At 31.6% G+C, this 12481-nt stretch overlaps 1 protein-coding gene across 3 annotated transcripts in view; it reads right to left on the bottom strand.

Annotated features, from left to right (window-relative positions):
• LOC149067508 (phospholipid-transporting ATPase ABCA1-like) overlaps positions 1-12481 on the bottom strand; it is a 188392-nt gene that overhangs the window by 72808 nt on the left and 103103 nt on the right. For all 3 annotated transcript variants that reach the window (XM_089252757.1, XM_089252756.1, XM_089252758.1), the window contains 10 exons: positions 12293-12417; positions 10731-10855; positions 10153-10347; positions 9102-9298; positions 7722-7852; positions 7459-7586; positions 5941-6108; positions 4108-4318; positions 1909-2049; positions 1546-1688 (listed from right to left, as the gene is read on the bottom strand). In XM_089252757.1, the coding sequence (XP_089108883.1) occupies positions 1546-1688; positions 1909-2049; positions 4108-4318; positions 5941-6108; positions 7459-7586; positions 7722-7852; positions 9102-9298; positions 10153-10347; positions 10731-10855; positions 12293-12417 (1564 nt within the window). The remainder of the gene's footprint in view (positions 1-1545; positions 1689-1908; positions 2050-4107; positions 4319-5940; positions 6109-7458; positions 7587-7721; positions 7853-9101; positions 9299-10152; positions 10348-10730; positions 10856-12292; positions 12418-12481) is intronic.

Genomic DNA, 12481 nt, shown 5'->3' with positions numbered 1-12481 from the left:
CCTAAGGGTTAAGGACAAGATGCATCTAGATTCCCATCACTTAACATGTGATTTTGTACCTTTGTAAATCATGGATAAAACTGGAAATCCAGTGTCTCAAATTCTTACACACAAAGCATCACTGCCAACCGGCAGTAGATTGGGAACAGCATAAAATATATAACTAAACATCAATTAGTCAGTTAGTCTTGATCACCATCAGAGGATATCTGAAAATGTTGTGGTCTATTGTATATTGTTTCTTTGAGATACAGCTGCTCGTCTTTAGAAATGTTTATGAGGTGAATATACGATTAAGTAGTATTAATCTGTAACACAAAACAAGCATAACTCTGACAGCGCAAATATGTTAGGGTCAAGCATACCCACAACACATTCCTACATGTACCAATTCACTAGAAATTTTCTCACAACAATATTTACGAGGTGCATCTATGATTAATTAGTAGTATAGTGCATCGCAAAAGTATAGAGAATGCATATTTTTTTTAATAAAATATGAATGAAAGCAACACGCAAAAAAGTTTTAACATGCTATTATAGAACCAATTAATATATGCTTTTACAATACTCCATTCTTTTGAGAATGGCATCTTGAGGTGAATGGATGGGAACTGTCCACAAAAATTAATAGAAGTGAGTTAGCTAGTCAGAGTTGTAACAAGAACTGATTTTATTGGAAAGAAAAAAACTGGACAGTCAAGAACAACAGAAAGAGATGACCACGTTCATGTTTATTGCAAAAATTATCACTGCATGAAGTTTTTCATCATATCAACTGCAATATCTCAAAGTACACAATTCTTTGAAGTATCCTAGAAAGCAGGAACTGAACAAAAAAACCTCCCAGTACTGCAACAGACGCTCCTCTATTCTGTCTACTGGTGGTATTTTCATATCTTAAATCATGACTCTAGGATACTTCAAAACTTTGCAGTGATAATTTTTGCAATGAACACAAACATGGTCATCTCTCTCTGTTGCTTTTCTTGGCCATCCAATTTGTTTCTTTTCCATAAAAGCACTGCTTCTTGGTAAAACTTTGTGAATAACTGACTCACTTCTATTAATTTCCGTGGAAATTTAAAACAGTCCATTCATTCACTTCAAGATGCCACTCTTTTAAGACCTCCTTATAAGAAAAATGAATATTACATGGCATTTTTACAACTAAACAAAGAGTGAAAGTTATTAAGTTTTTATACACTGTTCCATATGTAATCACACTTGATGCAAATTTGTTGAACTTCTTTAAGAAATCATTGTTTCACACTTTTTCTCTATACTTTCGAGACAGCATTTTTTAAAATTTTTTGTTATAACTCAAATTGTAATTTTGTTATTCATATAAAAATTATTGCAAAGACATGTGATAGTTTTATAACTGTATGGCAAAAACGTTTTTGGGTGTTGCTTTCATTTATATTTTATTCAAAAAATATGCATTCTCTATACTTTTAAAACACACTATAGTCACAGCCAAGAGCAGACTTCTATGACTGAAGCAACAAAAGTGATTCCATATTTCTAAACACAATGCCTTACTCGACTTATTACAGCTTGAGCAGCATATGAGTCTTTAGGTACGTAAAGAATTTTTCCTCTGAACAACGGCTTCAAGAAACCCCAAAGTATAGCACCACCAGGCATCTTCAAGATGTTCTCATAAGCATTCTTACAAAAGTCATCTATTTAAAAGCAAATAAATAAATAAAAATAAATTATTGAAAATATAAAATTGATAAATGGAATAACTATTTGATAAACTGCATCCTAAAAGAATGCTAGGCCTATTTTTGCAATTAAAAAAAATTATTCATAGCACCAATTATATCTTAAAGGTCTTTCACATTGATTTAAATATAGATCATGGTCAGTTCATATTCTATTTAACAATATTCAACATACTTGGTAGATTCTTTGTTTCTTTCTCATCAATGGTAGGTTCTCTGTTTTCAGATGATAAAGACAGAAGAGAAAATTTCTTCTGGAGGGTTTTCAAGGGTTTGCCACACAAGAGGCGACCACTGGCTGCAAGCGCTTCTGGAGCTAGAATTTAGGATATACATATTTTTGATGTCATAAATGAAAAAAAAAATCAAGTATATATTGTTGCTTAAATACTCTTGTTTGTCTTCAATAGCATAGATTAGGGGTCTTCAATCCATGACCTGCATAACTAGCGCCCGGATTATATGCAAATGCCTACGTGCATATACATATTTTGACCTTTTTTAACATTAATGCATATAAATGCATGAAATCTAAGAATTTTCAGAGTAAGTGCATATTTTTGAAAGTCTATTCAAGCGTAATCATTTTTATGACCTTTCAAATAAATATTGCGAATAATACAGTAAAACCTCTCTTTTGTGTTCTTTGGCGGAATAAAATTTGTTTGTAAAAGAGGGGTGGCTCCATCTAAGGGGGTGTCCGTTAAAAGAGGATTTCACTGTATTTTTATAACATCAGTTTTTCTGCCGCAGGTGAAATTTAGTGAATTAATAAAGATGTTCGTATTTTCCAAATATCAAGTGTTCTATTATTAAGGCTATTTCTAGTGATATGTCGAAAGCGTTCAATTTTTTTAGAAATAGTGTTGAAATTCTTTTGTTACTGGTATTTCGTTACTGAGCAGTTACAACAAACGAGAAATTAAAAATATGTAGAAGTTTTTGCATATGCAGGTATATGTGGGGATATTCTTTGTAAATGAATATGCACTAAGAAATAGAAAATATTCATTTTAAAAGCATGTCTGCTTTTTTTGCATGGTGATTTTTTTAAATGCATATTTTTCATTTTTGATAATTTTTTAATTTTTCATAATTTTTTTTGTGTATATTTTGGGTTTTAATGTATATATTAGCATTTTGAAGTGCATATTGTGCCATTTTAAGTGCATATCTTATCATTTAGCATATTTCATAGCGAAAGTGCATATTTTCATATTTTTAGAGCATGTTTCGTCACTTTTTTAGTGCATATAATCCAGGCTCTAGTCACAATGAATTCAGGGAACTCTGAGCTAAAACAAAACTTTTGAAGCCTACGATTTCTTATAGGCTGCATATTTTAAGCTGCTGAATTTGGCATCCAAAAGGTATACATAATTTACAGAAATGCTAAAAAACATCTTAATGAAAAAAATAATTTTAGAATTATTGAGAATAATTTCAGTATTGTCAAGAGTGATTTCAGAATTGTCATAAGTAATAATTCATGAAAAAAATAAAGAATTTTCAAAAAAATAATTGCATAATTTATGAAAACTTAAAACTAATGAAAAAATTATTTCAGAATTATCGGGAAAAATTTCAGATTAAAAAGAAATAATTCATTTAAAAAGTTAATGAAAGGTTTTTTTAAAATTATTATTTTTTAAATAACGTGATCATCACGTATTCCCAAGAGATCTTTACGACCTGTCCTGCTAATTTGTGTGTTAGTAGACATCCATGCCCGAACCAGGATTCAAACCCAGACTGCACAGTCAGAAGATTCGCAAGTAAAATTTAATAAAAAAAATAAATTCAGAGTAAATAAAAGTGTTCAATAAATTTGGGGAACCCTGTTTGATAACTGTGAATACCATGGAATGACTTGGTGGCCCGTGAGCTTCATAGAAGGTCCAATTTGGTTTGCAATGTCTGAAAAATTGAAGACCCTGGCATAGACACTACTTCACCTACCACCAACTCCGGCCATATCACTATATTTGCCACTCACTGACATTAATGAGATGGGTTGGAAATGAAAGCACTGTCTATTGGTGGTCACCTCAAGCTCGTTGGGGAAAAGCCCCCCCCCCCCCAGCATAGATAGTTGATATAGTAAAAATTGCCCAGAAAAATTAAATGTATCAGTAAATTGAGTTAATGAACAATAAAAAAAAACTGAACTCTAATGAAGAAATTGTTTTTTAAAAGGATCTATATGCATCAAAAAGTTGCACTGTACTAGAGCAATGACATACAACACAACATAATGATTAAATTAACTAAAAAAATGTAAAGCTTGTATGATCCGTCAGAGCCATTACAGAAAATAGTGTTTAGCATGTAAAACAGAAATCTCAAATATTTTGCCATGGAAAAAATTTCTTACTTCCTAAGACAGAAACACCATGATGAGATATATTCAATGCCATAAGCTGCTGGCGAGTATGTGGATCCAGGACAGATAACAATGATTTCAGGTGAGATTCAAGATCCATCATGACATCTGTAGCTAGCCCTAGACTTTTAAGAGTGTCTTGAGTATCTTCCATGTTCAATTCAGCTTTTTGTAGAATACCCTGAAAACCGAGTTCCCCAACCTGTGCATAAATAAATAAAACTTTGTTATTAAATATCAAATTTTAGTATTACTTGAAGACCACTTTAAAGTTTCAAAACAGTAATCTTAAAATACAGCTCAATCATACACCATAACTTCTGGCCGAAGGGACAAATGTGGCCCACCAAGGGGTTTCATCTGGACCACGAAAGGTGTTCAGGTAAAGTATCAGTAGTAAAAGTCTGACTGTATTTCCTTCATAAAAATATGGGAAATCATCAGGATCCATACGGGACAGCACCAATTTTTGCCAAAAAATTTTCAAAGTTAAGGAAAGTTGCCCATTATTGTTAAAATTGCTGAAAAATCAACAATGGAGGGAAATGGAGGGCTGTTGCAAGTCCCAATTGATCATTTTTTAATTCACCAAAAACTTATATGTTTGTCAAATGTGCAAAATGAATACAGTATATTATAGAAGTATTAGTTATGGTAATTAGAGTCATAATAATCATGTGATATAATTTATAAGTTATGAAAATACTCTCAATCCTTGATTCTAGTAAAAAATAAGAATTCAAGTTTGCTTCATTGAAAATTCAAGAAATAATGGGGCATTTTATAAAAAGGTGGGAGAGACAAAAATTACTGGGATACTCCAGTAAAATGCATATATATATATATGTCATATGTCTACCTATATATATATATATATATATCCATTTCTGGCTGGGAAGCAACAGAAATATCGCATATTTAGACCGTGGACTGGAAATGTGGTGATCTGCTGCCATAGGCCATCCATTCGCACTGCTTATGATATTACTAGAAGTTCTATATCAATATTATATCATATCAGACAATTAAAATTCATAATTGGCATTGAGTACAGGCCCACCCATTAGCCTTTTAGTTACACCAAATTCTGATGAAAATTCCCTCTAATGTTTCCTCTTTCTAATGTTTAACAAAAATTTTTTGTGTCCAATTTACCTTCAGTTAACTGAAGTATTAATAGCCATTAACTTTTTTTAACTTGTTTATCTTTCATACATAAACCTCTTTTCCTGTCTACCCCAATCATATATTTATCAAAAAATACTTGTTAAATGTTCAGGATGAATAATTAAACTGAAAACTAAACTGACTGATATTAGCAAATAATGACAATATTTTTAGCGTTTTCAGTTTTATTTATTTTTCGAAACAAAAAGCCACATTTGTGTCACATAAACATAACAGCTGCTAAGATATATTTTCAACAAAACTTATTTTAAAAAATGCTGTAGTTCTTATGTTTTATTATTTAATAAAACATGAATTAAAAAATTAGAAACAAGAAAGAAATACTTTGAAATTAATATTCATATTAAAAGGCAAATTTTTAATGATTTTGCAGCCCTCTTTCTGGTCTGGCCCAATTTTCTTGACTGCCCATTCCGTTCCCCAAGCCATCCCCCATCTAACTATCCTGTAAATACTTCTGTTGATAACAATACATAAGACTTCAGATCTATTTCAGACTTGTGCATATTTATTGTAACTTTGAATAGTGGTTGGGTTACATTCTTAAGAAAAATCAGAAGTGGGAAAAAAAAATAAGACGACAAATAAGAAAAAGAGAAATTAACAACAAAAATTATGTACAGTGACTTTACTTACATTTTTCAGAAATTTACTCAAAAGTAAATCTTGCATATGATCAAAGGTGATCTGAAAGCTATCATCAGACAACATGTCACAGAGAATGGCGAGAAACTTGTTCAAGTCATCGGTAGGCAGGCCACTTTCACAAGAATTCTCTCCCAGATGTTTTTGGATCTCAAAAATCTGAAATTTAGAAAACATTTACTTACACTATATAATATTATTTAAATCTTTTTTATTAATGGAAAGATCAATTACTGAGTCACACTAACCTCCTATTTGCAGTTTTTACTGAATTTCATTAAGCAATATGGTTGTTATACAGGGTGTCTCAAAATTACTTTTAAAGTTGTAGCACATTCAAAAAACAAACTTTTTTTTTCATAGATTACATGATTCAATCAGAATAGCGAAACCAGTAGAATATGCTTTCTTGGAAGTGTAAAAAATAATGTTTCTCTCACACATCATTGAACTAACTACAAGCACATTACACGTAACATAAAAAAATAAGTCAAATGACATTTACAGGAATTGTATGTTTGGCAGAGTGACTAATACTGCTTGTTAACCATACATGCACAACTCCTAAAAATTTCTTTGGGGAATTTCTAATGAATTGGTAATGTCAAAATGTGTGTTCTGAGTGTATATATGTGTGGCTTTAACACATTTATGTTGTCAGAGTTATTTGTGTTTCGTGCACTAAAAATGGTTTTCAGGCTGTTAGGTCATGGTCTAAGGCATTTTCTTCCTGGCATTTCGCCCACATCTCGGACAGGCATCTTCTGAGGTTAAACACACATTCCTCTCTTTGACAAACGAATAGGTGTTTAATATCTAGTGTTATTGAGTGGTTCTCTATATAGACTTGATCGGCCGCAGAAGAGCAGTATTGGTGGTGTCGTGCTCTGATTGCCTGTGTGTGGGGTCTACTGGCAATTGGCTGTTGAGGTCATTTCCTCTTTCCAATAACATCAGAGATCATCACTGACAAGAACAAGAGAGGAAATGACCTTGACAGCCAATATTGCCACTAGACTTCACACACAGCCAATTAGAGCATGACACAGCCACTCAAACTAACCAATACAGCTCTTCTGTGGCCGATCAAGCCTCAGAAGTCTATATATAGAGCCACTCCATGGCAGTTGCCAGTTTGATCTTATCATAGTTTCATTCAGTTAGTATCATTCATATTTTACTTGAAGTGATTGGTACAAATTTCAAATTTATGGTCAAGCAATAGATAAAACAATAGCAAAAGGTAAAAAAAATTGAGCAGAATGTTATAAAATGAAACATGCAAAGACACTCAAGAAACAGAAATGTATTGTTACAACGGAAAATGATTGTTACAGATGGAAGATATTAGAACTATGAAAAAGTACATTAGGGCCAGAGAGAAATATCATTACATAGGTGATTTTATTGTGCATATAGAATTTTTGCTATATTTCTAGTGTTGTAATAATGAGGTACATAAACATATAATAAAAATTATAATTATATAAAAAATTAAAATGTACAAACCTTATTTACATCCACATCAGTATCAAAGAATTTTTTGATTTTCTCTTCATTGAAAAGATGCCTTTCTTTTAAGAGTACTTCAGCTTTATTCACAGCTTCTTCTTTCAGGAAGAGCTCTTTCACTTTCACTGAAAGCACAAGTGAGAATGTCACCAATTGTAAAGAGAAAAGATTAGAGAAATTAAATTTTATGTGGTATTTATGAGTGAATGTTTTACATGAATTAATGATGAAAATTAATAACATTAAATATTAATGCAAACCATTAAATTTGAACACATCCAATCTCTGCAGGTACTGGAAAGACTGTATGCCACTCATTATTTGTTGGATATTTTCTAAAATTGGACTTCCGCCAAGAACACTACTCAGCTTTGTAACCATTCTATTCAATCTAGAAAAAAGTTTTAAATTATAATATTTTTAAGCTCTATCACATAAATTTTAGTTATTCAAAGTTGAACCTTGATTATGCAAACCCATAATTATGGAAGATTTTTTCAATTCACAGTGAGAATAGATTTTATTGCAATATATGCTCACAATTTAGCATTATGTTTTGAATGAGGGAATTAGCGGTATCATTTTCATCACATATTTTTTTAAAATTTGTTTGATATGAATTTCCTTGTTCTAGAAAATGGTGAATAAAACAAAAACTCAAGCTTTTTTGAATATACTAGGTTTGTTCAAAAAACATGCTACCATAATTTTTCGTGCATAAACCAATGAAGCTAGGGAGGCATGGTTCAGTGCATGCATGTAGGCAATTCTAGTCTGCATGGTTGAACTTTTTCCTGTCTGCAGAAGCTAACAGTTGATGACAGACTGCCGATGAGTGAGGAAAATATGAGTGGATGCCCTCATATTTTTCTTTTTGACAAAATGGCAGGGAAAATGTGAATTCTATTGCATTAATCGTGATGGAGCTGCCAATTACGGTGCAGAACCTCACTACTGGTGTCAAAGATGGTCATTATAACTTTGACATTGCATCTCCCAAAGCCCAAATCATCAGTCAAAATAGAATGGACAAATTCAATGAATGCTGATGCTTGTCTCATCTGCAAGGTCTCTGATCGTGATTCAATGATCCTGCATCGCCAAAGTCCTCACTTGGTTATTGACAATCTCATTTCTGAATGTTGGGGGACTAACAGAACATGCTTCACTATCCATTGATGTGCAGCCACCTTTGAAGTGGTTGTGCCACTCCTTTATCTGTGTAGTAAACATCTCTTAATCTCTAAAGGAACTGATGAATCTTGCAGCTTGTTTCCATTCGGGAACCATCAAGCTCCACACAAAATTTAATGTATTAGTATTATTAAATTTTTTCCTGCCATTTTGTCACAAAAGAAAATATGACAGTAATCGCACTTCCTCACTCATTGAGTTCTGCCAGCTTCTAACAGGCAGGAAAAACTTCAAGCATGCACGCTAGGTATGTAGGATCACCTACATAAATGCATCACACCGTGCCTCTCTAGCTTCATTGGTTTAACAAAAAAAAAATGGTTGAAGTTTTTTTTTATCAAACCTCATACAAAGGATTTTGAGATAACTCAAAAAATGAATAACAATCACTGAAAAACTTACAGAATTTGATATAAATATATAAATTGTCCAATTTAAATAATTACCCTTGTAAAATCTGTTCAAAAGCAGTAGTTTTAGAAATGGTGTTGACAATGTCTTGGAAAGATGTTGGCTTTCTCAAGGGAATGTCTCTTAGAGCTCGAATCAAATAGATGATATCATCAATGATTCCAGACGATGAAGCAAATAATTCTTTAAGCCAGTTACCTGATCGAAACTCGCGCTCCTGTGCTTCTCGTAGCTTCAAAAACACAAAATAAAAAATAAAAAACTGGATCGTACATCATGTTTGAGTGTATTAGTAAATTAATACAAGCCAAATGCTAATAAATATTGCATTTGCGAGTGCGTTATCTGCAGAAACATGCAAGACATACTCCTATTTTTTTACACTCAATCAAATACTTACTATAGGCATATAGGACAGATCTTTTTCTTAAAATACATTTCTAGATACAATATCCATTAACAGTTCATAATGCATCATGCTTTTTTCAACCTCATTGGGCATTTGCTTGCTGTGGCCTTTGTATTTGAATAATTGACAAGAATGTTTTTGTCTTAAACTTCAGTGTCTTATTGTACGTTATTATTGTATATTATGACCCGATTTTCTTTGATCACTTTTCAAGTAAAACACCATAATTTTGAGTTCCAATCACTTCCTTTATGAAAATTTCATGTAATTATTGCATATTATTGATTTTTTTGGTAAACCAGATTTACTGGAATATTAGACACATTTTCCTTCCTTTAACTGGTAATGGTCTGTTGGAGTTTTACTAATTGTAAATCTTTGTAAATTTCATGACTCTAATGAAGGACCTAGTATGTTTAACTAAGCCTGATGGTGCTATTATCAAAAGTTAAAACTAGAAAAAACTTCAAATGTTAAGAAATTAAATCTTTAGTGTTTTAAGGAATGTGCAATGTTATTTTTCATCTTGCTTTACTCTTTTTTGGTGAAGAATCTTTTTTCACTCTTCCTCTCTCCACAAGATAAAACCTCATATTGAAATTTTTTTTGCAAAATTATATCATTGCTATTTTAAGTTTTTCAAATCATGACCTTAATGAAGGAACATGCTTACATACTGTTTTGTTCAGGTAGTCAGTGTCCATTCTTGACAGGAGAAATTCGAATCCAGTGCCATTGCAAAAGAAACTCAAAACATCTCTAATCGCATCCTGATGAGGTGGAAACTGGAAAAGACCTTTAACTTTCACGCTTGTTGGAGGTGAACAAAATGCTTCTTTGACTGACTGAGCTGAATAGTTTTGTCTTGAGAGCTAACATGGTGAAACATAAAACAGAATAGTACAATGCAGAAATTACATTTATACAGGCATGGACATGAAAATGCAACATTTACAAGTTCAATCCTAATTAAAATCAATAGCAGCTCAGACAGAATGTAATTTATAGACATGCAATTTTAAATATGAAGTGACCAATTAATTTACTAAAAACATAACAATTCATAGAGTATACCAATGATAGTAGACTATTACCAGACATAGAATACAAGAAAAATGAAAATTTTCTTTGATGATAATAATTTTTTCAAACCAAATCTAAAATTTACACAAAAATTTGAAAAGTATCAAGGAATTTAAAAAAAACTATTAGATTCATTGTGGGAATTCATAAAAATCTTCACAAGTGAACTCACCCAATTGAGATTGATGGAAGATTTCTCTAAAACTTTTAAAACATATTCTGACGGCCTTAGTGAAGCTTCCAAAAAAGTAGAGTTCTTGGTATTCAAATTAAAAAACTCCGATATTCTGGAGAAACCTATTTCAAAACACAAAAAGCACTGAATCTCAACACATATATAAATTCAATAATTAATAACATAATATGTACAATACGTTACTGGTAAAGCATAAAATCTGGCGAAGTATAAAATACTAGTTTTGAATGTTTATTATATCTGTATGTCAAAGATAACGGGCACCATTTGGCAAAAGGAAAATTTTGCAGGACAGCCGCGTAAAGATTTTTTTAGTACGTCTATCTAAGGAGCTCGTTTGCTTTATAAAAAAAGAAAATATCTGTTATTTATTGAAATAAGACAGTGTCATATAACTATGTGTATTGTAATGAAAGTACTGTAAATTAATATCATTATCCCAATATTGACCAAAATGTGCATGGTGCCCTTTACCTCTGGCATACAGATAATATGTATAAAGTTTACGGTGCACTGTTTCAATAAGCGATATTTAATAAACTATTTCCCATGCACTGACATGTTAAAAAAACTATTCTCTTACAACCAAAATTGATTGAGTTATGAAACTTGACTTTCATGAATTTCCAGAAAATTTATTGTCGTGAAATACATCATTCCAATTAAGCTTTAGGAACCTTAAATAAAAATTTCTATCTAATAACAGATGATTGACATTCTATTCAATGATATCATAAAATGATGTTACAATGCTACAAAAAAGTTGGAATTTGTTACTAGCGTTTGAAGTAATTTTCTTATGACCTTAAAAAATGCAAGAACAAGATACATAAAAAAAAAATTCAACTTCAGTTATTGTAACTTTTTATACACGAACAGCAAATTACACACTAAAAAGAAATCTGAATTTCTTAGTGCAGATTATAGGCCATAAGGTGTTATATACAGCTTTTTTTTGGCAGTTTAGAATATAGATGAAGATGAATAATTTTGGAAGTAATTTGTACAAAATATATTTTTTAAAGAAAACATGACATATAAGGCTCGCTTACATGAGAAATGGAAAAAGCCTGTTTAAAACTGTGTTTTTTGAAAAGGAAATTTCAAGGAAATTTTTATATTCTTTTTGCCACCCACTAGCTAGGCATTATCTAGTGTCTTCTCGTATTGGAGTTCAGTCTGGCTCCAACCGTGAATCAAACATGTACTAAAAATCTCTCTTCTCTATCTATTCTATTAAATTAATTAAAAAGAAAGGAGTTGTGACTCATTATGTTTCCAAAATAACGAGACATCCACCAGCACTTGCGTCACCATAAAGTCATTCAAACCCCACATCATGGATCAGTACTTTCATATCAAACAACAGCATCATAAGTGAGGTAAATGAAACAATTTTCTACCTTGTTATTGGGAAACTTGAAAAATTTAAAATACAGTTTACCCCCCCCCCCCCCCAAAGTGAAAAGAAAACATGTATGTAAAATAATATGAAGTTTCTACACTAATATATTGAAAATAAATTTAAAATATATTACCAGGTAATTGTGGAGTAATAAAATAGGCAATTTCTTGTTCGATTTCTTTCCAGCTCTTTCCCAAAGATCCAGATTTTTTTAATCCTGATATTAGACGAGTGATGTGTTTTGAGAAGTTTCCAACTCTACATTAACAGATAAAACTTTCTCATGAGAAAAAAAATATTAAGATAAATAAAAAAACTTTTA

The sequence above is a fragment of the Pholcus phalangioides genome, unplaced genomic scaffold, assembly GCF_987345545.1.
Source record: "Pholcus phalangioides strain wild (caught in Gottingen) unplaced genomic scaffold, Ppha-v1.0 ptg000030l_1, whole genome shotgun sequence".
In the NCBI taxonomy this organism is placed as follows: domain Eukaryota; kingdom Metazoa; phylum Arthropoda; class Arachnida; order Araneae; family Pholcidae; genus Pholcus; species Pholcus phalangioides.
This window is presented reverse-complemented; position numbering and strand designations above follow the sequence as displayed.